This window comes from Oncorhynchus clarkii, chromosome 27 (assembly GCF_045791955.1).
Source record: "Oncorhynchus clarkii lewisi isolate Uvic-CL-2024 chromosome 27, UVic_Ocla_1.0, whole genome shotgun sequence".
Lineage (NCBI taxonomy): Eukaryota > Metazoa > Chordata > Actinopteri > Salmoniformes > Salmonidae > Oncorhynchus > Oncorhynchus clarkii.
This window is the reverse complement of record NC_092173.1, coordinates 40941915-40963035: the sequence shown is the minus strand read 5'-3', so window position 1 is coordinate 40963035 and position 21121 is coordinate 40941915. Positions and strand designations below refer to the sequence as shown.

The 21121-nt window shown below is 42.3% G+C and overlaps 1 protein-coding gene across 1 annotated transcript in view; it reads right to left on the bottom strand.

The window, feature by feature from the left end:
• Positions 1 to 17306: 17306 nt before the first annotated feature.
• Positions 17307 to 21121, bottom strand: part of LOC139385794 (succinate receptor 1-like) — a 35143-nt gene continuing 31328 nt past the window's right edge. Inside the window, exons 2-4 of the mRNA XM_071131041.1 lie at positions 20841 to 21018; positions 20419 to 20472; positions 17307 to 18260 (exon numbers count right to left, since the gene is read on the bottom strand). Of these exons, the coding sequence (XP_070987142.1) occupies positions 17307 to 18260; positions 20419 to 20472; positions 20841 to 21018 (1186 nt within the window). The remainder of the gene's footprint in view (positions 18261 to 20418; positions 20473 to 20840; positions 21019 to 21121) is intronic.

The window sequence follows — 21121 nt, the reverse complement described above, 5'->3', positions numbered from 1 at the left end:
GGCTGTCTCGTCGTTGTTGGTGATCAGGCCTACCACTGTTGTGTCATCAGCAAATTGAATGATGGTGTTGGAGTCGTGCCTGGCCATGCAGTCGTGGGTGCACAGGGAGTAATGGAGAGGACTGAGCACGCACCCCTGGGGATCTCCAGTGTTGAGGATCAGCGTGGCAGATGTGTTGTTGCCTACCCTCACCACCTGGGCCCGGCCCATCAGGAAGTCCAGGATCCAGTTTGAGAGGGAGGTTTTTAGTCCCAGGTTCCTTACCTAACCTTAGCTATAACCTTAACCTCTAACCCCGAACCTAACACTAACCTTAACCCCTAAGCCTAACCTTAACCTTTAGCCTAGCTAACTTTAGCCACCTAGCTCACCTAGCTAACATTAGCCAAATTGGAATTTGTGTAATCTAGGTTCTGAAGAAAGAAAACCATGTAATACACACGAAATGAGAGAGCTTAAAGTTCCTATGTGTCCACATCACTAAGGACCTATCATGGTCCAAACACACCAACACAGTCGTGAAGAGGGAAGGACAATGCCTCTTGGAGGCTGAACGAATTTGGACTGGGTCCTCAGATCCTCAAAAGGTTATACAGCTGCACCATCGAGAGTATCTTGACTGGCTACAACATCGCTTGCTATGGCAAATGCTTGGCAGACTGTAAGGCGCTACAGAGGGTGTTGCGTTCAGCCCAGTACATCACTGGGGTTGAGCTACCTGCCATCCGGGTCCTCTATACCTGGCGGTGTCATTGACTGCCCTTTCTTTATTTAGCCCATTTCTTCTTTCTTTTAAACTCTGCATTGTTGGAAAAGGGCTCACAAGTAAGAATTTCACTGTAAAGTCTACGCCTGTTGTATTCGGCGCATGTGACAAATTACATTTGATTTGATTGATTTGATTTGAAATGCATAATGAATACATTTATCTTTCGTGTGCCTGTCACTATTTTCAAATATATAGTTTGTTTCTACTGTATTTCACAATGATCTGTGATAGTGTGTTGAGACGGGAACAGCTGAACAGGGAAACAGCCTGAGTCGTATAAAATAGAACATACAGGTTCATGAATTAAACGTTTCGAGTTTATGCCGCAAGTTGTTGGTAGACGGTAACAGATGGTGGTAAATTGCGTCATTCTGTCATTGTGCCACATTATCCCAAGAGGGAGTTATAACGTTGATCTATCGGTAGTCTAAACTGTGGCACAAATTGGGGGATTTTTCACACCTAGCCCAGCTATCCATTTGTAAATTAATGGAGGTGTGAATGTTTCAGTCCCAGAGTCTCTTTCCTCTTGCACTAGAGTCCTACATCAGGCAACAACAACAAAAAATCAGCTGGCAGATGGTCCCGGAATTGAGAGAGAACTTGGTTAAATTCAATGGAGCAATTACACTTGACATGTGGACTGACCATTTAAAAAAAATAGGATACTTGTGCCTTGCAGTCCATTACATAAAGGAAGAGTGGGTGTTATCCACCACTGAGTGGAACAGTGCAGCTCAAAACTGCAGATAACATCAGGCCAGCTACTGTCTGTGATTTATTTAGAATTCAAGGCACACTAACCAGCATGGGTACCACAGCGATCTGCAGCAATACTCCATCCCGTCTGTTTTTTCCTTAGTGCGACATTACATTGTTTTTCAACAGGACAATGACCCAACACACCTCCATGCTGTGTAAGGGCTATTTGACCAAGCAGGAGAGTGATGGAGTTCTGCATCAGATGAACTGGCCTCCACAATCCCCCGACTTCAACCTAATTGAGATGGTTTGGGATGATTTGGACCGCAGAGTGAAGGAAAAGCAGCCAACATGTACTCAGTATATGTGGGAACTCCTTCAAGACTGTTGGAAAAGCATTACAGGTGAAGCTGGATGAGAGAATGCCAAGAGTGTGCAAATCTGTCATCAAGGCAAAGGGTGGCTGCTTTGAAGAATCTCAAATGTAAAACATATATTCTACTTGTTTAACAATTTTTGGGTTAATACATGAATCCCTATGTGTTATTTCATAGTTCAAACCCTCAAATGAGTAGGTGTGTCCAAAATGTTGACTTGTACTGTATATCACTGAATGACCAAAAATATTGGAATAAAGTAGGCTACTGAAATTGAAGGTATCCAAGTGTTGCTTACTGAAACACCCAAAGTCATCCAACTGTTATAACAGGATTTGAGACAAGCATTGGGACTGGTCTTTGTAAGTCAATGGGATTTTTATTTTCACTGGATCTCGTTTGGATATTGGTTAGACTACAATTAGGCTGTGGAGCTGTTATGATTATTTTGCTCCCTACTTGCAGTCGCTTAGCAGCCTAGGTCCACTACTGACCGGTCACGTTGTACAGCGCCATATTTTCCTAATGGAAATTCTGAGGCCTAAATAGGATACTGTAAAATGCATTTGAGTTTTTCGTGGAATAGAAACACCATAATATTAATCAATTGAATTAAGCTCCATTTCTAACAGTACAAACAGCACAACAAATACAATAATAATTTACAGACAAATTACTATAAATCCCATATAGTCTCTAGTACAGCTAATGTTAAAAACCCTCAAATGCATTTGTGAATTCAATGAATTCAATTATTGAAAAGTTATTTCAATAACTTAATTTCAATAAAAACCTTGAACCCACCTGTCCCTGACTTTTCCTAAATATCTGTATTTTACACTCTAGCAGTACATGAAGATACATATCATAAAATACACGTATTTTCTGAGCATTTCATCCTCAAAGCACCATGTGCTATAATAGCTGAAGCTTTGGCTACACCATGTATGAAAATAACTTGTTCATTAGCAGACATCACATGCTTATATTCCCCAGCCTTTTACAATATGAATATATGATGGACTATAACAGAATACAATGGAAAGGATATTTTTCCCCAGATGGCCATTTGTTTATTGTCGTTAGTAGACATGTAGTCGTGGTTATTCTAGGAAAACATATTTTGAAAGAGAGACCATCTGTAAAATGTTTTCTGTCTGAAAGTATGTTAACTAAAAACCTTAGAATATGCTATTTTGGATAGGGTATAGCAATCAAAATGTCTGACCTGCATGGGCCTTTAGGATTATTTGGAAAAGTAAGCAAGCACCAACAAGCTTCATAAAGATGCCCTCAAAGATGCCCTCTGGTGGTCAAAACTAGCATTAAAAGCAACAATGGCTCACAGTAAAATACTATGACATCATGCATTCAAACATGCCATAACATTACACAGCATCTCGCAACCTGTGCTGCAGTATGACTCTACTTTAAAATGACTCTACTTTAAAATGACTCTACTTTAAAATTACTCTACTTTAAATTACCCACTGTAATTTTGCCGATTAAGTTATAAATCACACAATTTCATGTGTATAACATCTTAAGGTTTGCATCAATATACTGAGAGCGTCTTCGTTTCTAAAAGGACGGGGTGTTTATGTTTTTTTTCAGAGCCCCCGTACTGCACAATGAGGATGAGGAAGTGAATAGAGATTTTGTTGAAAGAAAGCTAACTTTAAGATAGCTAGGTAAGACAACCACCACAGGCGGCCGGTGGCACCGTCACTGGGGAGGCCGGGCTCATAGTAATGGCTGGAACAAAATCAATGGAATTGTACCGAACCCATCAAACGTATGTTTCCCATTCATTTCACACCATTCCATTTACTCCATTCCAGCCATTGTTATGAGCCATCCTCCCCTCAGCAGCCTCCTGTGACAGCCACATTTCACAGTCAAAGTAAGTCCATTTTTTTTCCTGACCCTGAGGAGGGGTTGAACAGGAAGCTGGTGGATGGTCCGCTGAGATCACCATCAGGGCCAAGGAGACTGGTGACATACAGCAGACAGTGTAGGATAGTCCAATGGTTTTCAGAACTGTCTCTGGGGACCCTCAGATGTTTCAGACTTTTGAATTAGCTCACCTGATTCACCAATCACAGGCTTGATGATTAGTTGAGAAGCTGAATCAGGTGTGCTATCTCAGGGAGAGTTCAAATACATGGAACGGCTAGGTGTCCCCGAGGAGATGGAATGGCCAGGTGTCCCTGAGGAGATGGAACGGCCAGGGTTCCCTGAGGAGATGGAACGGCCAGGGGTCCCTGAGGAGATGGAACGGCCAGGGGTCCCTGAGGAGATGGAACGGCCAGGGGTCCCTGAGGAGATGGAACGGCCAGGGTTCCCTGAGGAGAGGTTTTAAAGCCCTTGGGATAGGACATGAATTCCACCTCAGGACCCATAGTTCTAACATGAGAAAGAGGATCCATGCTGGGTTCTGTCTCACTCTCCATCTCTCCCTCTGACTTTGATAATACCACCATAGCCAGAACCGACACAGTAACTGAACTCATCATGGGGTTTTGTCAACACAACACAGGAGTTCATCCTTCCACCTTGCTGGTGATGGAGGGCTGATCATTTGAAGCTAAATCATGATTAGACACGGTGTTGTTGTGAATGAAGATTGATTTGTCACGGCTGTGTGGGAGGATATTGGTACAGTTCTTTAACCGGCAGTTGTGTTGACAGCTGTTGGCAGGGCTGAGTGAATGTGTCAAGGGGGTCAGTATGCAATCAGAGAACATTATGATGCATTTAGTTGGGCTAGGTAGTGAATTATAAAACCAGGGAGGGCTGACATTTTGTCATGCACCTAGAATTGATTTGAAGTAAAAGATGAACTATAACAATGAACCCTACAGAATGTCTGTTTCTTAATCTTCTAAACCTTGTTTGCTTGCTTTCTTTGTTTGTTTGCTCGTTGTTTGTTAACGTTGTACTGCAGTGGGCTAAATCAGGGTCACACAGAGTGGTAGTATTAAACATATCTACTTTGAAACCAAAGTCTAAAAAAGAAGACACCTGTAGCATTTCAGATAAATAGTTGAAATGTATTCAATTTTGAGTTTGCATCCCAATATTACACTTTATATACATCACAGAATACTGAAATATAACAAAAGAATTTGACATAGAAACATTTGATTTGATTTGATTCATTATGAAATTACTAAAAATATTAATAACATTTAAATCATGAGGCCACTAGGGGGCGCTTTGGTCTTTCGTCTGCAGGAAAGCGGTATGAGCATTGCTTGCCAGCTACACTGTGAAAATTATTAACAAAATTGAATTGCACTGTGAAGTCATCATCCCAGCAATTGATGTGTTTCACTGCACCATTATTTAGGACAACTGCATTTTCTCTAATGGGGAAATAGCCTGGAGAGGGCAAAAGTCAAGCAGGAATGCTGGGCTGTGGGGGAATAGCCTGGAGAGGGCTGAAGCCAAGCAGGAGTGCTGGGCTGTGGGGGAATAGCCTGGAGAGGGCTGAAGCCAAGCAGGAATGCTGGGCTGTGGGGGAATAGCCTGGAGAGGGCTGAAGCCAAGCAGGAATGCTGGGCTGTGGGGGAATAGCCTGGAGAGGGCTGAAGCCAAGCAGGAATGCTGGGCTGTGGGGGAATAGCCTGGAGAGGGCTGAAGCCAAGCAGGAATATTGGGCTGTGGGGGAATAGCCTGGAGAGGGCTGAAGCCAAGCAGGAATGCTGGGCTGTGGGGGAGAGAGGAAATTAATATTAATGCTATTAGCTGTCTAGGGATGGGCTTATGAAAGGCTTATGTTTCAATACCTTTCAAAACAGAAAACAGTGGAAAACAGAGCGATGAAGGACGCAATAAGTGTGTGTGTGTGTGTGTTGGAGTGTAGTAGTGTGCGTGTGTTTGTGTCGATGTGTTTGTGTGGGTTTGTGTGAGTTTGTGTGTGTGAGTGTGTATGTTTGTGTGAGTGTGTGTTTGTGTGTGAGTGTGTTTGTGTGAGAAAATAACATGAGGGTTGCAATCTGAGCCCTCTACTCAGCAATATTTACATCAACAAATTGGCCACTATTATAGAAAAATCCTCAACCCCTGGTGTTAGTCTCCACAATTCAGAGGTTAAATGCCTGCTCTTCGCAAATGCCCTATGCCTGCTGTCACCCACAGCACATTGCCTACAGCAGAGGATTTCGCCAAATGGGACAAACACCCTGTTATGTTTGTTCCTTATATAATGACAAACCGGGGCGCAAGTTTAACTACTTTTAATGAACTTCAGCTAGAAAACTCCATGTTTAGCCATGCAAGGCCTTCTTCAACTATCCGCATAGCCTGCTGGGTAACGTAGTCTAAATGTTATTAACACATAACAACAACAACACAACAACACAAAATAAAACTACTTTTCTATGTAACTATACATGTCACATCACATTTGTTTACTCAACCTGCATAACATGCAATTTTCAATGACACACATTTCTTTCCCAAAATTTTTTTCCTTAAAAATAAAATATTTTTTCATCTAAATTTTTTTTTCATCTAAATATAGTCTGTCCAACAAAACTCTATTGTGGCTCTATTTCTTTTCACAATAACAAAACTTTCAGTCCAGGTGCCCCTTTTTTGATATTTTCTTTTTAGCAATTCTCCATAAGCATTTCAGGGGGTCTGACAGTCCTTTTTGGTCGTTCTGCTGAAGTGCTTCCTGAAACAGTTGGACAGCGTTTGTTGTCAGTCAGGGTGTTCTGACTGAATTGTCCATTTCTAAAGGCATTTGAGGCTTCAGCAGTATCCTCCTGATGATCCTCAGTCCCCTGAGTGAATGGCTGAAGCCTTAGATCCAATCTGTTTCGTCTCAGTTGTGATCCATGCTCCATTTGGATCTCATAGGATCGTGGTGCAACTTCTCTCTGCACACACCCTTGCTGCATCCAGGTTCCTGTAGTGATATCTCGGAGTCGTACATGATCTCCAGGTTTCAGTTCAGGTAAGTGTCTTGCACTTTAGTCGGGTCGCTGTTTTTGTTTGTCTTTCTGTTTTTCCTTTGCGAGTTTGACTATGTGAGCACCTCTGGGTGTTAGCAAGTCCTCATGGATGAGTAGGTTGGTTCTGATGCGACGTCCCATCAACATTTTGCAGGTGAAAGTCTGTTCTGCAGCGGTGAGCCGCGGTAGATCATCAGATTCTTTAGGAAATCCTCCTTTCCATCGTGTGCCTTTTTCATCAGACTTTTGACAATTTTGTAGTAGGGTCTGTTGGGTATTGGATGAGGCATTAGCGGCTCTGCTTGCTGCTTTGGCCTGTAGGTCAAACACAGTTCACATGAAGCAGTGGTATGGCTGATTTCCTGGTTCATTCTTGGCCAGTACATTACTTCTCGTGCTCGTCGTTTGCATTTTCCCCTCGTGTATTTTCTGTAGCATTTCTTTGCGTAGTGTCATGTGAATGACAATCTTGTTGCCTTTGAACACTATGTCATCCACAACGGTGAGCTCTGCTCTGCACATCCAGTAATCCTGTATTCTCCTTGGACAGTTGTTTTTCTGTGCAGGCCATCCTATCAGTGTTGTTTCTTTCAACTCTGTCATTGTTTGGTCAGCTGCGGTCTCTCTTTTGATCTGCTCCATTCTCTCAGAAGACACAGGAAGTGATGCTACGATCCTGTCGACGTAGGCCTGAATCTCAGTGTTTTTCTGTGTGTCGAAGCTCTCCTTGTCGATCGAGAAAGAGTGTCGGCGGCGAACAGGAACTTTCCCGGGGTATAGATCATCTTCACATCATACTTTTGCAGTCGGATCAACATTCTCTGGATTCTCATTGGACAATCATTCAGTGGCTTAGACATGAGTGACACCAATGGTTACCTGCTGGGTAATGTAGTCTAAATGTTATTAACACATAACAAAACACACCCCATTGAAACCCTGCATGCAGAGTTCTGTAAGATTCTCCTACATGTCCAGAGAAAACCTACAAACGATTTTTAAATTATATATATTTTTATTTCACCTTTATTTAACTTCTTAAGGTATAGGGGGCAGCATTTTCACTTTTGGATAAATTGCGTTCCCACTTTCGACTTCCTGCCAGGAATATAAGATATGCATATTATTAGTAGATTTGGAAAGAAAACACTGAAGTTTCTAAAACTGTTTGAATCATGTCTGTGAGTATAACAGAACTTATGTAGCAGGCAAAACCCTGAGGACAAACCGTTTTTTTTGGTCTCTGTCTGTTCACTGAGTTGTCATTGGCAAATTATATTTCTTAGGAACCTGTTTTCAGTTCCTACCGCTTCCACTGGATGTCACCAGTCTTTGGAATTTGGTTGAGGTTATTCATTTGTGCAATGAAGAAGTAGGCCTGCCCCTGTGAAGAGACATGGGTTATAAACTATGAAACACACCCTTCTCTCCCTCCACTATGTAAGCCCTTGACGAAAATGTAACCTTCTGTTCCGAGGACGATAGGACGACGGTCCATACGTTATAAAAGACTAACATGTCAACTACAGAACTAAGCAAACCTCAGCGTGAGCTTTGGTTGTGAATGGTATGAACTTTAAACTCTTATTCACTACAGAAGTGAGACATCCTAGCCGGTGAGTTAGCAACAGCAGCTGTAAACGTGGGCTAGAAAAGGATGGACGTATCCAGTCTAACACACAACGAAGATACTACAACGTATCCAATTTACCACCAGAGACATTCTTTCGAGGACAGGAAGATCTCTGTTGGGCAACACAACCAGCATCTACGACCAACCTACCGATCCGAAGCTCAGAGTAAATATTTATTGCATTTTCCTTTTCCAAATGGGTGGTATTTTAGAATGCATAAGATACTGTATTTACGATAGCACAGCTTCTACCTTTGTTCCTCAGTCTTCCCGCTCTTTCACTCAAACCCAACCCCCTCCCTTTGTGTAACCAGCCGTCATGTCGGCTCCGTCCTCCAGGGACGTTTTCTGTATGACATAATTTGCATTCTGTGTATATGTAATTATGTGTGATTAGTTAGGTATTTAGTAAATAAATAATTAAACCCAATTTTGTATTGCTGATTCAACTTGTTAGCCAGGGTTCGTGAAGATAACCAAGATTTTACAACTTTCAGATGAGACTGAAATAAGGTGACAATTAATATTGACTGCCATTGATGTAAAATATGACTAGGTCTTTAAGAGTTTATTCGGAAGATAACAGCTCTTTAAACACTCTTTCGTGGTGCCCCGACTTTCTAGTTAATTACATTTACATGATTAGCTCAATCAGGTAATATTAATTACAAGGAAAGGATTTTATAGAATAGCATGTCATATGCCATATGTCAATCCGGCATAGCCAAAGACACGACAATAGAAGGAATGAAAGTCTATATACAGTGTGTGCAAATGGCATGAGGAGGTATAGCAATAAATAGGTCATAGTAGCAAATGAATTACATTTTAGCAGATTAAAAAACTGGAATGATAGATGAGCAGATGATGGTGTGCAAGTAGTGGTACTGGTGTGCAAAAGAGCAGCAAAGTAAATAAAAACAATATGGGGATGAGGTAGGTAGATTGGGTGGGCTATGTACAGCTGAGTGAGCTGCTCAGATAGCTGATGTTTAAAGTTAATGAGGGAAATATAAGTCTGCAGCTTCAGCTATTTTTGAAATTCGTTCCTGTCACTGGCAGCAGAGAACTGGAAGGAAAGGCGGCCAAAGGAGGTGTTGGCTTTGGGGATGAGCAGTGAGATATACCTGCTGAAGCGCATTCTACGGGTGGGTGTTGTTATCGTGATCAGTGAGCTGAGATAAGGCGGAGCTTTACCTAGCATAGACTTGTTGATGACCTGGAGCCTGCATGCAGGGCAGAATTGGGCCAATATCCATTATTAATAAAAACTAGATGTTTTGGAAACATCTAAAAAACTCTGACCCCCTCTCATATCATTACGAAGCCCTGCAATGCCAAGAGCTGAGCAAAGAAAAGAGTCCCCTCATCCAGCTGGTCCTGGGGCTGAATTCACAAACCTGTTCTATGAACACACTGAAGCCTCAGGACTAGAACATCCAATCAATCAGAATAAAACAAATTACAACAAATTCAAAACAAAACTACATTGCTTATTGTGAAACACAAGCACAAGTAAAATGCAGTGCTATCTGACCCTAAATCAACAGTACACCGTGGCTAACTATTTGATCATGGTTACAGATCAAAACTTTAGAAGAGCCTTGATAAAGTATAGGCTCAGTGAAAACAGCCATGCCATTGAGAAAGGTAGACACAGGAAACACTGGCTCCCTGTAGAGGAAAGGCTGTGCAGCCACTGCACCACAGCAGAACATGAGACAGAGCTGCATTTCCTAAAAAAAATCTGAAATATAAAAAAATTAGAGAGTGTCATTTCCTCAAATTTGAAACCCTTATACAAGGATCAAAGATCTCTCTGATGAGAATAGGCTACCTGTCCTGTTGGGGAAGGACGCAGAGAGCTGTGGGCTGGCTACTTTGTTGCCTGCCATAAGATGAAGGGCAGTGAATGACAGACCAACCAACCTGCACATGTCATTGTTATTGTTCAATGTTATTGTTGTTACTGTTGTCCCATTGACAATTTTTTTCAGCAAACTTTAACGTGTAAATATTTGTATGAACATAACAAGATTCAACAACTGAGACATAAACTGAACAAGTTCCACAGACATGTAACTAACAGGAATTGAATAATGTGTCCCTGAACAAAGGGGGGTCAAAATCAAAAGTAACAGTCAGTATCAGGTGTGGCCATCAGCTGCATTAAGTACTGCAGTACATCTCCTCCTCAAGGACTGTATCAGATTTGCCCAATCTTGATGTGAGATGTTACCCTACTCTTCCACCAAGGCACCTGCAAGTTCCCGGACATTTCTGAGGCGAATGGTCCTAGCCCTCACCCACCGATCCAACAGGTCCCAGAAGTGCTCAATGGGATTGAGATCCGGGCTCTGTGCTGGCCACAGCAGAACACTGACATTCCTGTCTTGCAGGAAATCACTCACAGGAAGAACAGTATGGCTGGTAGCATTGTCATGCTAGAGGGTCATGTCAGGATGATCCTGCAGGAAGGGTACCAGATGAGGGAGTCTTCCCTGTAACGCACAGCATGGAGATTGCCTGCAATGACAACAAGCTCAGTCCGATGATGCTGTGACACACCGCCCCAGACTATGACGGACCCTCCACCTCCAAATCAATCCCTCTCCAGAGTGCAGGCCTCCTTGTAATGCTCATTCCTTTCGACCATAAACCCGAATCCGACCATCACCCTTGATGAGACAAAACCGCGACTCGGCAGTGAAGAGCATTTTTTGCGTGTCCTGTCTGGGCCAGCGACGGTGGGTTTGTGCCCATAGGCGACGTTGTTACCGGTGATGTCTGGTGAGGACCTGCCTTACAACAGGCCTATAAGCCCTCAGTCCAGCCTCTCTCAGCCTATTGCAGACAGTCTGAGCACTGATGGATGGATTGTGCGTTCCTAGTGCAACCCGGGCAGTTGTTATTGCCATCCTGCACCTGTCCTGATGTTCTGATGTACCGATCCTGTGCAGGTGTTGCTACATGTGGCTTGCCACTACGAGGACGATAAGCTGCCCGTCCTGTCTCCCTGTAGCGCTGTCTCAGGCGTCTCACAGTACGGCCATCGCAATTTATTGCCCTGGCCCACTCTGCAGTCCTCATGCCTCCTTGCAGCATGCCTAAGGCACATTCACGCAGATGAGCAGGGTCACTGGGCATCTTTCTTTTGGTGTTTTTCAGAGTCAGTAGAAAGGCCTCTTTAGAGTCCTAAGTTTTCATAACTGTGACCTTAATTGCCTACTGTTTGTATGCTGTTAGTGTCTTAAACCTCTCTGGGATAGGGGGCAGTATTTTCACGTCCTGATGAAAAGCGTGCCCAAAGTAAACTGCCTCCTACTCAAGCCCAGAGGGTAGGCTATGCATGTAATTAGTAGATTTTGATAGAAAACACTCTGAAGTTTCTAAAACTGTTAGAATAATGTCTGTGAGTATAACATAACTGATCTGGCAGGCGAAAACCCGAGCACAATCCATCCAGGGAAAACCTTTTTTGAGGTCACTGTGTTTTCCAATGGTGTCTATGGGAGACCTGATTTATGAGAGTCCAGATTGCAGTTCCTATTGCTACCACTAGATGTCAACAGTCTTTAGAAATTGTTCGATGTTGTTCTTTTGAGAAATGAAGAAGTAGGGCTGTTCTTTGTAGGTACTCTGAAGGGCTTTAGTCTTTTGTTATGCGTGAACTTGGAGCTCACTTCACATTGTTTTTATCCGGTATTAGAAACAGTTTATTCCGTCTTAAATGTTATCATTTATTTACATTTTAGGATACCTGAGATTGGATTAGGAATGTTGTTTGAAATGTTTGGACCAAGTTTACAGGTAACTTTACAGGTAAATTAGATACTCTGTAGTCATGTTGGGCGAGTTGGAACTGGTGTATTTCTGAATCAAACGCACTAAATAAATTGACATTTTGGGGACATAAAGAAGGAATTTATCGAACAAAACAACCATGTGTCAATGAGACATTTGAGATTGCAAAAAGAAGAAGATCAAAGGTAAGGCATTTAATATGTCTATTTTTCTGGCTTAAATCATGCCCCATTGCAGTTCTTAGGGCTTCCACTAGATGTCAACAGTCTTTAGAAAGAGTTTCAGGCTGGTTTTTGGAAAAATTACCCAGAAATTGTAGTTTTTCTAGGTGGCTCCCATTTTGGCTGTAGTGTTTCCAAGCGCGTGGAATAGAGCGCGTTCTTTGGTATTTTTCTCCGGGAAAAACAATAACGATTCTCCGTCTTAAATTTGATTGTTTATTTACGTATTACGGTACCTAAGGTTTGATTATAAACGTTGTTTGACTTGTTTGGAAAAGTTTATTAGTAACGTTCGGGATTCATTTTGTATGCATTTTGATGGTGGATTAATGACTGAAGTGCGCCAGCTAAACTGAGTTTTTATGGATATAAAGAAGGACATTATCGAAAAAAGGACCATTTGTGATGTAACTGGGACCTTTTGGAGTGCCAACCGAAGAAGATCATCAAAGGTAAGGCATTTTTTATATAGCTATTTCTGACTTTCGTGTTGCACATGCCTGGTTGAAATATGTTTTTCATGTGTTTGTATGCGGGGCGCTGTCCTCAGATAATCGCATGGTTTGCTTTCGCCTTAACTTCTTGAGAATACTTGACACGCAGACGTCCCAAGTATGCCCCTGGAAATGCAAATGCGCTACGCTAAATGCTAAATGTACTCGTTACAACTCAATCTTTGATCAAAATTCACAAGCAGGGTATTGAATTAAAGCTACACTCGTTGTGAACCTAGCCAGCAAGTCAGATTTTTAAAATGCTTTTCGGCGAAAGCATCAGAAGCTATTATCTGATAGCATGCACCCCCCAAAATGCCAGCTCGACACGTAAACAACAGATTTTGCGATAGCCGGCGCTACCCAAAACGCAGAAATAAAATATAAAACATTCATTACCTTAGACGAGCTTCTTTCTTGGCACTCCTATATGCCCCATAAACATCACTATTGGGTCTTTTTTTCGTTTAAATCGGTCCATATATACCCAAAATAGCTTTGTATGGAAGCTGTGTCATTCAGAAAAAATCAACGTTTTTAAACGCTGCGTAATTTTTTTAAATTAAAAAAGTCGACGATAAACTTTCACAAAACACTTCGAAATCCTTTTGTAATCCAACTTTAGGTATTAGTAAACGTTTATAATCTATCAAAATGATTACAGGGCGATGTCTCTTCAATAGGTCCTCACTTCAAAAACAATGCCATCTGATCTCTCCTTAAACTGCATCCGGGTGAAGACTGGGAAACTGGAGTTCAGACAGATGTATTTTCCAACAATTAATTCAATTGAAAATTAGTACAATGGCGCCATCGTGCGGAATTTGTATGAGGTGCAGGCAGATTCCCATTAAATTCTGTTCTCTTTTAACAACTGGTGGAAGTGACTTATGGAAATTATTTTTTGCTTTCAGAGAGCAGTTTTTCTTGCGTTTTTCAATGAAACACACGATCTGTTATAGTCACAGCCGTGATTTAACCAGTTTTATAAACTTCAGAGTGTTTTCTATCCACACATACTAATCATATGCATATACTATATTCCTGGCATGAGTAGCAGGACGCTGAAAAGTTGCGCGATTTTTAACAGAATTTTCAAAAAAGGTGGGGGTAGAAGTAAGAGGTTTTAAGTAGCTAGGTCACAAAAATCAAAAAAGCAATCAAATTAACCGTTTACCTTTGATGATCTTCGGATGTTTTCACTCACGAGACTCCCAGTTACACAACAAATGTTCCTTTTGTTCCATAAAGATTATTTCTATACCAAAATACCTCTGTTTGTTTGTGGCGTTATGTTCAGAAATCCACAGGAAAGAGCGGTCATGACAACGCAGATGGAAATTCCAAATAGGCTTCATAATGTCCACAGAAACATGTCAAACGTTTTTTATAATCATTCCCCAGGTAGTTTTTAAAATATATATTCGATAATATATCAACCGAGTGTGTAGGTTTTTCAATAACAGCGGGAGGAACAATGGCGGCTTTACTCTGTAGCGCAAAAACTCACTCTGAGAGCCCCAACCTATCCACTTACGCAATGTGATCTTTCACGCTCATTTTTCAAAATAAAAGCCTGAAACTCTGTCTAAAGACTGTTGACACCCCAGGGAAGCCAGAGAAAAAGGAATCTGGTTGATATCCCTTTAAATGAAGGATAGGCATGCATAGGAACAGAAGGGTTTCAAAATAAGAGGCACTTCCTGATTGGATTTTCCTCAGGTTTTCGCCTGCAATATCAGTTCTGTTATACTCAGAGACAATATTTTGACAGTTTTGGAAACTTTAGAGTGTTTTCTATCCTAATCTGTCAATTATATGCATATTCTAGGGTCTGGTCCTGAGAAATAGGCCGTTTACTTTGGGTACGTTATTTTTCTAAGCATAAAAATAGTGCCCCCTAGCTTCAAGAGGTTTTAACAACAAGTTCATCTTTAAAATTGTGTAAAATACTTGTATGTTTGAGGAATTTTAATTATGAGATTTCTGTTGTTTGAATTTGGCGCCCTGCACTTTCACTGGCTGTTGTCATATCGACGCCGTTAACGGGATCTCAGCTGTAAGAAGTTAACCTCTTATGGCTGCATCCCTTTGTTCTCAATTTCCGCATGAAGACATACCCTAATCTAACTGCCTGTAGCTCAGCCCCAGAGGCAAGGATATGCATATTCTTGGTATCATTTGAATGGAAACATTCTGAAGTTTGTGGAAATGTTAATTGAATGTAGGAGAATATAACACAGTAGATCTGATGGAAGAAAAGAGAAAGAAAGAGCATACGTTTTCTTTTTTTTATTGTTGTAGCATCATATTTCACATGTACTAGAATAGCCACACAGTCAGATAGGATGCTGGCGATAATTTGGATGGATAACAAAAGAGAGCAACTGTAGGTGTGCAAAGTTTCAGACTGATAACTTCAGGAATGGGTGAGCTACATGACATTTAGCATGAAGTCATATTAGAAAATACATATTTTTAAAAAACAGTACACCCTTTGGAAGTCCTCTACACAATATTTTGCTGCCTGTGCCATGTCCCATAGCAGTCTCTTTCTGATGTAAAGCAGAGGCAAACTGAACAAGTGGTGCAGTTCATGCGACACAGAACACAACGACGCCTCCATGCTGTGCCCTTTTGACCCTGAGGCACAGTCATGCCTGCAGTAATGAACTGTGGCATATGAACACCACTGGGGGCAGAGGTAGAGTGGGCAGCTTGGCACCGTCCAATGATGGTTTGCAGTTACACAAACCACTCCTTGACCCCTACAATACAGAGAGGCTCATTTCTTTTCTGGAGGAACTGCATGATTGACTTGTGCCAGCGGACGAAAGGGGGAAAAGAAACTCCCCTAACTTCATTGTTGTGTGAGATAATGTGGCATTCCACCACTCTGCTGCAGTCACATACTGGTTTGCTGCACATCCCAGGATGTCAGTACTATTCCTGCCTCCATACATCCTATTCCTAAACCCCAAAGAGGAGTTTTTCTCTGCATGGAGGTGGAAGGTTAATGACCACCATCCACATGACCAGATGTCCTTACTGGATGCCATGAATGTGGGGTGTGGAGACACTTCTCCTGAAGTCTGACAGGGTTATTAGACATTCCAGAAGATACTTTGCAAGATGCATCGCCAAAGAACACATAGATGTAATTTAAAGAGAACTTCTGGCCAAATGCAGAGGAGAGGAAGAACTAGAACCCTCGCAGCACAGTATGAGTGATTATACTATACATGTGGTTCATGGTTTTTTGGTAATTATTTTTGCAGCCCTGGAATGTCAGGAATTAGTTTTTGTTTCAACTGTTTATTTTTCACAAGTAAATTACTATATGCAAAGATAGAGAAAATATAAAGACTATTGTAGCAAATTGCTGCATTTCTGATTCATTACATATACTTCAGTACAGTCAAAGTGAAAAGATGTTATTCTAATTCTATAATGAAATACAGATTTATGTGAAATCATTCAAACTTCAAAGAGGAAAGTTCATAATTTATATAATGCTCCCTGTTAGTGTTTTTTAGGTCAGTGTATTATGAGTGACAATGTATTCTTTCTGAGTGAGAATTGTTGCCAGTGTTATGTTCGAACAAGCTTATTTTGAGACATGCAATGAAGTGTTTTGGTGGTTTGAGTGAGTTTGCGGTGAGATGAACTGTTTGGCCAAAATGCATGTTGGTAATGCAGACTGTGTGAAGAGTTTTGAAAAAGTGGCTTCAGTATTGACCGATGCTTGTTAGCAATTAAAACAAATACGAACAACTGCTCACACAGACTCCAGTCGGATATTCTAAACAGAATATCAACCATTCACACAGATGGGGTTGAACCGCTCACACAGATTCTGACCCTGGCAACTCACACAGATATTGCCCTGTGTTAACACCTCTTTTTCTTTTAGGCCTTTCATATGCCTGCTATAAGAAATTCCAGTCTCACCTTTTTATTTATCTATGTTCGGGATTCCTTGTCCACCCGCTGGATCCCATCCTCGTCAGCAGATTGTCATAAAAACAATTTTATTAAGTGAGAGAGACTTTGTTGTTTTTTCAAACAATCAATATTTATTATCAAGAATTGCAATAATGGAGCTGGTCAAGGACCAATCGTAGGTGACTTGTTGTGAGCCCATTAATACAAGAAATGCTCAGGTCTTATATAGTAGACATAAAAATGCTTAGCGTGGCTGGTTCCACCCCTGCCCTGCAGATCGGGACATCACAACATTGGTTAAATATGCCTACTTGAATAATATTTCAAACATACCATGATATTTTCCCGGACACTGTGTGTGTTTGTTTGTGTGTGTGAGTGAGTGTTCAACAGGATCTCACATTGAGGTCCCTGTCCTCTGTTCTAGCTGTCTCACCAGGACTCTGATCTTGGCCAATAGGAGCTCTCTGAACTTGTCTCCCATGAAGAAGTAGAACACAGGGTTAATAACACTATGGACGAATGCCACCGGCCTGGTCAGGATGTATGCACTCTGTATATATATCTTGTGGCAGTCAGACAGCCCTGCCCAGGGATGCCGCGACGCTATCCTCACATTCCTCATCAAATGATAGGGCAGATACAGTACCAGAAACATGGTCGCTACAGCAGAGACCACACGTACGGGCTTGCGGAACGATGTCCCCGTGCCCTGAATCACTTCCGCCTGGACACGGAGAAGCCGGTTGATGTGGAAGCTGAAGAAGCCAAGCCCCAGTAGAGGCAGCAGGTAGCCAGTCACCGTCAGGCCCAGGCTGTATCCCAGCAAGTTCTCCATAACCCCCAGGCTCCCAAAGTCCTTACATAAGCTCCAGTTCCCTTTCTGCATGTCCTGGACGATGTAGAATATTAGGGGGGCCACCTGCATGTTAACTGCCACCCAGGTCATGAGAGACAAGCAGAGGGCCGCCTTCTTGGTCAACAGGAAGTGAAGTCGTGACGGGTGTCGTACGAGCAGGAAGCGGTCCATGCTGACCCACACCATGAAAAGGATGGAGGAGTAGAGGTTGGTATGGAGGATATAGCGGTTGATGATGCAGCCGAAGCCGCTGTATTCTGATTTGGCGTTGGCGTACAGGTAGGAGAGGTGTGGCAGCGTGCACAGAAAGATGAGATCAGAGACAGCGAGGTTGAACAGGTAAACATTGGTGCTCTTCCACTCTGGCAGGCAGAACACGTAACCCAGGACCACCAGCAGGTTGCTGGGGAAACCCAGGGCAAACTCCAGGGCATAGGCGGGAGTCAGGTAGTACTGCAACAGGAAGTCATCTAGCATTGTACAGTTATACACCTGGAGAGGGGAGGAGAAGAGAGGGGGGAGATGAGAGAAGAGGAGTGCTGCCACTAAAATTGCACTCAATGAGCTGTATACCACAGGATTCATCCAATGGCATTGAGGAGTACACCACCTCAGTCATCGGCTATATCAATAATTTAATCTACGACGTCGTCCCCACAGTGACCGTACATACACTACAGTTCAAAAGTTTGGGGTCACATAGAAATGTAAAAAAGAAAAGCACCTTTTTCATCCATTAAAATAACATAAAATTGATCGGAAATACAGTGTAGACATTGCTAATGTTGTAAATGACAATTGTAGCTGGAAACGGCAGATTTTTTAATGGAATATCTACATAGGCAACCAGAGGGCCATTATAAGCAACAATCACTTCTGTGTTCCAATGTCACGTTATGTTAGCTAGTCTCAGTTTATAATTTTAAAAGCTAATTGATCATTAGAAAACCATTTTGCAATTATGCTAGCACAGCAGAAAACTGTTGTTCTGATTAAAGAAGCAGTAAAACTGGCTTTGGTAAGACTAGTTGAGTATCTGGAACATCAGCATTTGTGGGTTTGATTACAGGCTCAAAATGGTCAGAAACAAAGACCTTTCTTCTGAAACTCGTCAGTCTATTGTTGTTCTGAGAAATGAAGGCTATTCAATGGGAGAAAATACCAAGAAACTGAAGATCTTGTACAACTCTGTGTACTACTCCCTTCACAGAACAGCGCAAACGGGCTCTAACCAGAATAGAAAGAGGAGTGGGAGGCCCTGGTGCACAACTGAGCAAGAGGACAAGTACATTAGAGTATCTGGTTTGAGAAACAGACTTCTCTCAAGTCCTCAACTGGCAGGTTCATTAAATAGTAAACGCAAAACACCAGTCTCAACGTCAACAGTGAAGAGGCGCCTCCGGGATGCTGGCATTCTAGGCAGTGTTCCTCTGTCCAGTGTCTGTGTTATTTTGCCGTCTAAATCTTTTATTTTTATTGGCAAGTCTGAGATATGGCTTTTTCTTTGCAACTTTGCCTAGATGGCCAGCATCTCGGAGTCACCTCTTCACTGTTGACTTTGAGACTGGTGTTTTGCAGAAGTTTTTTCCATCTACGTAACATTGCAAAAATCAGAAACTGTCTGTTCCATATCTAGGAGACATAAGAAAGCTCAGGAAATATATACAGTATATAATTTTTTTTACACATATTATTTAACCCCTAATTTTTGTCGGGACATAGCTAGCTCCTTACTTCCATTCATTTGTATGGGTTACCTTCAGATGGGGGTTTAATAATATTTATATATATCTCCATACTTACAATCATTTGTATGGGTTACTTTCAGATGGAGTTTCAATATCGATACATATCTCCATACTTCCTTTAATTTGTATGGGTTACCTTCAATTGAAGGTTTAATATATATATATACATATATCTCCATACTTCCTTTAATATGTATGGGTTACCTTCAGTCCCGTGACACTTGTGGGGGTTGTAGAGCAAAAGGTTTCCCCTTAAAGGTTTCCCCTTACCAAAAGGTGGTTATTTAATGTTGTGTGCTACAGAAGTTCTCATGAGAAGACCTATTTTCGGGATGTCTCATGGTCTTGCAAACACCATTGTGGCTCGGCCACCTTCCACCACAGATGCAGAAGGCTGACATATATACAGTATACGTAAACAAGGTTGACAGATCGTAGCACAGTGTTGCAATGTTGTTTTTCGTCACAAAAGGGGCGGATTCTTGTAATACGCATTCTACGCACTTTTTTCTTAGCTGGAAATTGAGACCCGACTGGCAGCGTCAGTGGTGTATAGGTGAGGACGGAGTCAAGCGCAGGAAACAGAACTGAGTAAAATAACGTACTTTACTCAGTAGAATAAACCCACGTAGGGATAACAAATCCTAACACGCAAGACTAAACATAACAGGAACAATCACGCACCACACATACTGAGAACCAGAGGGTTAAATAGGGAAATAAGAATAACTTAATGGGAACCAGGTGTGTTCACTCAAGACATAACAAATGGAAAACAGAAACATGGATCGGTGGAAGCTAGAAAGCCGGTGACAACGAGCACCAAAAGCCACCTGAAAACGAGCGCCAAACGCCACCCGAACAAGGAGAGGCACCAACTTCGGCAGAAGTCGTGACAGTACCGACAGTACCACCCCGTAGTGCCGGAAGACGTGTGTAAACAGGTCCTCCGCAGTCTGTAGGGCCATAGGGAGACCGGACAAAGGAACTTAGAAAACCGATCCACAACAATCAGAATCGTGGTGTTCCCGTGTAGCGGAGGAAGATCCGTCACAAAATCCACCGACAGGTGCGACCACGGCCGTTGTGGAACGGGTAGGGGTTGTATTTTCCCTCAGGGTAGGTGTCTAGGTGCCTTGCACTGAGCTCACACTGAGCAGGAGGAGACATACACCCTCAATTCCTTAGCTAAAGTGGGCCACCAGTACTTCCCACTAAGACAGCGCAGTGTCCAATCGATGCCAGGATGACCAGAGGAAGGTGACATGTGAGCCCAACAAATCAATCGATCACGAACATCAGACGGAAAGTACTTAAGTCCAACTGGACACTGGGTAGGTGTGGGCTCCGCACATAACACCCATTGAATGTCCGCGTCAACATCCCATACCACCGGTGCCACTAGGCAAGAAGCCGGAAGTATGGGAGTAGGATCCGTGGACCGCTCCTCTGTGTCATACATCCGAGACAGTGCGTCTGCCTTAGCGTTCTGGGAACCTAGTCTGTATGATAGAGTGAACACAAAACGGGTGAAAAACATGGCCCACCTTGCCTAGCAAGGATTCAATCTCCTCGCCGCCCGGATGTACTCCAGATTGCTGTGGT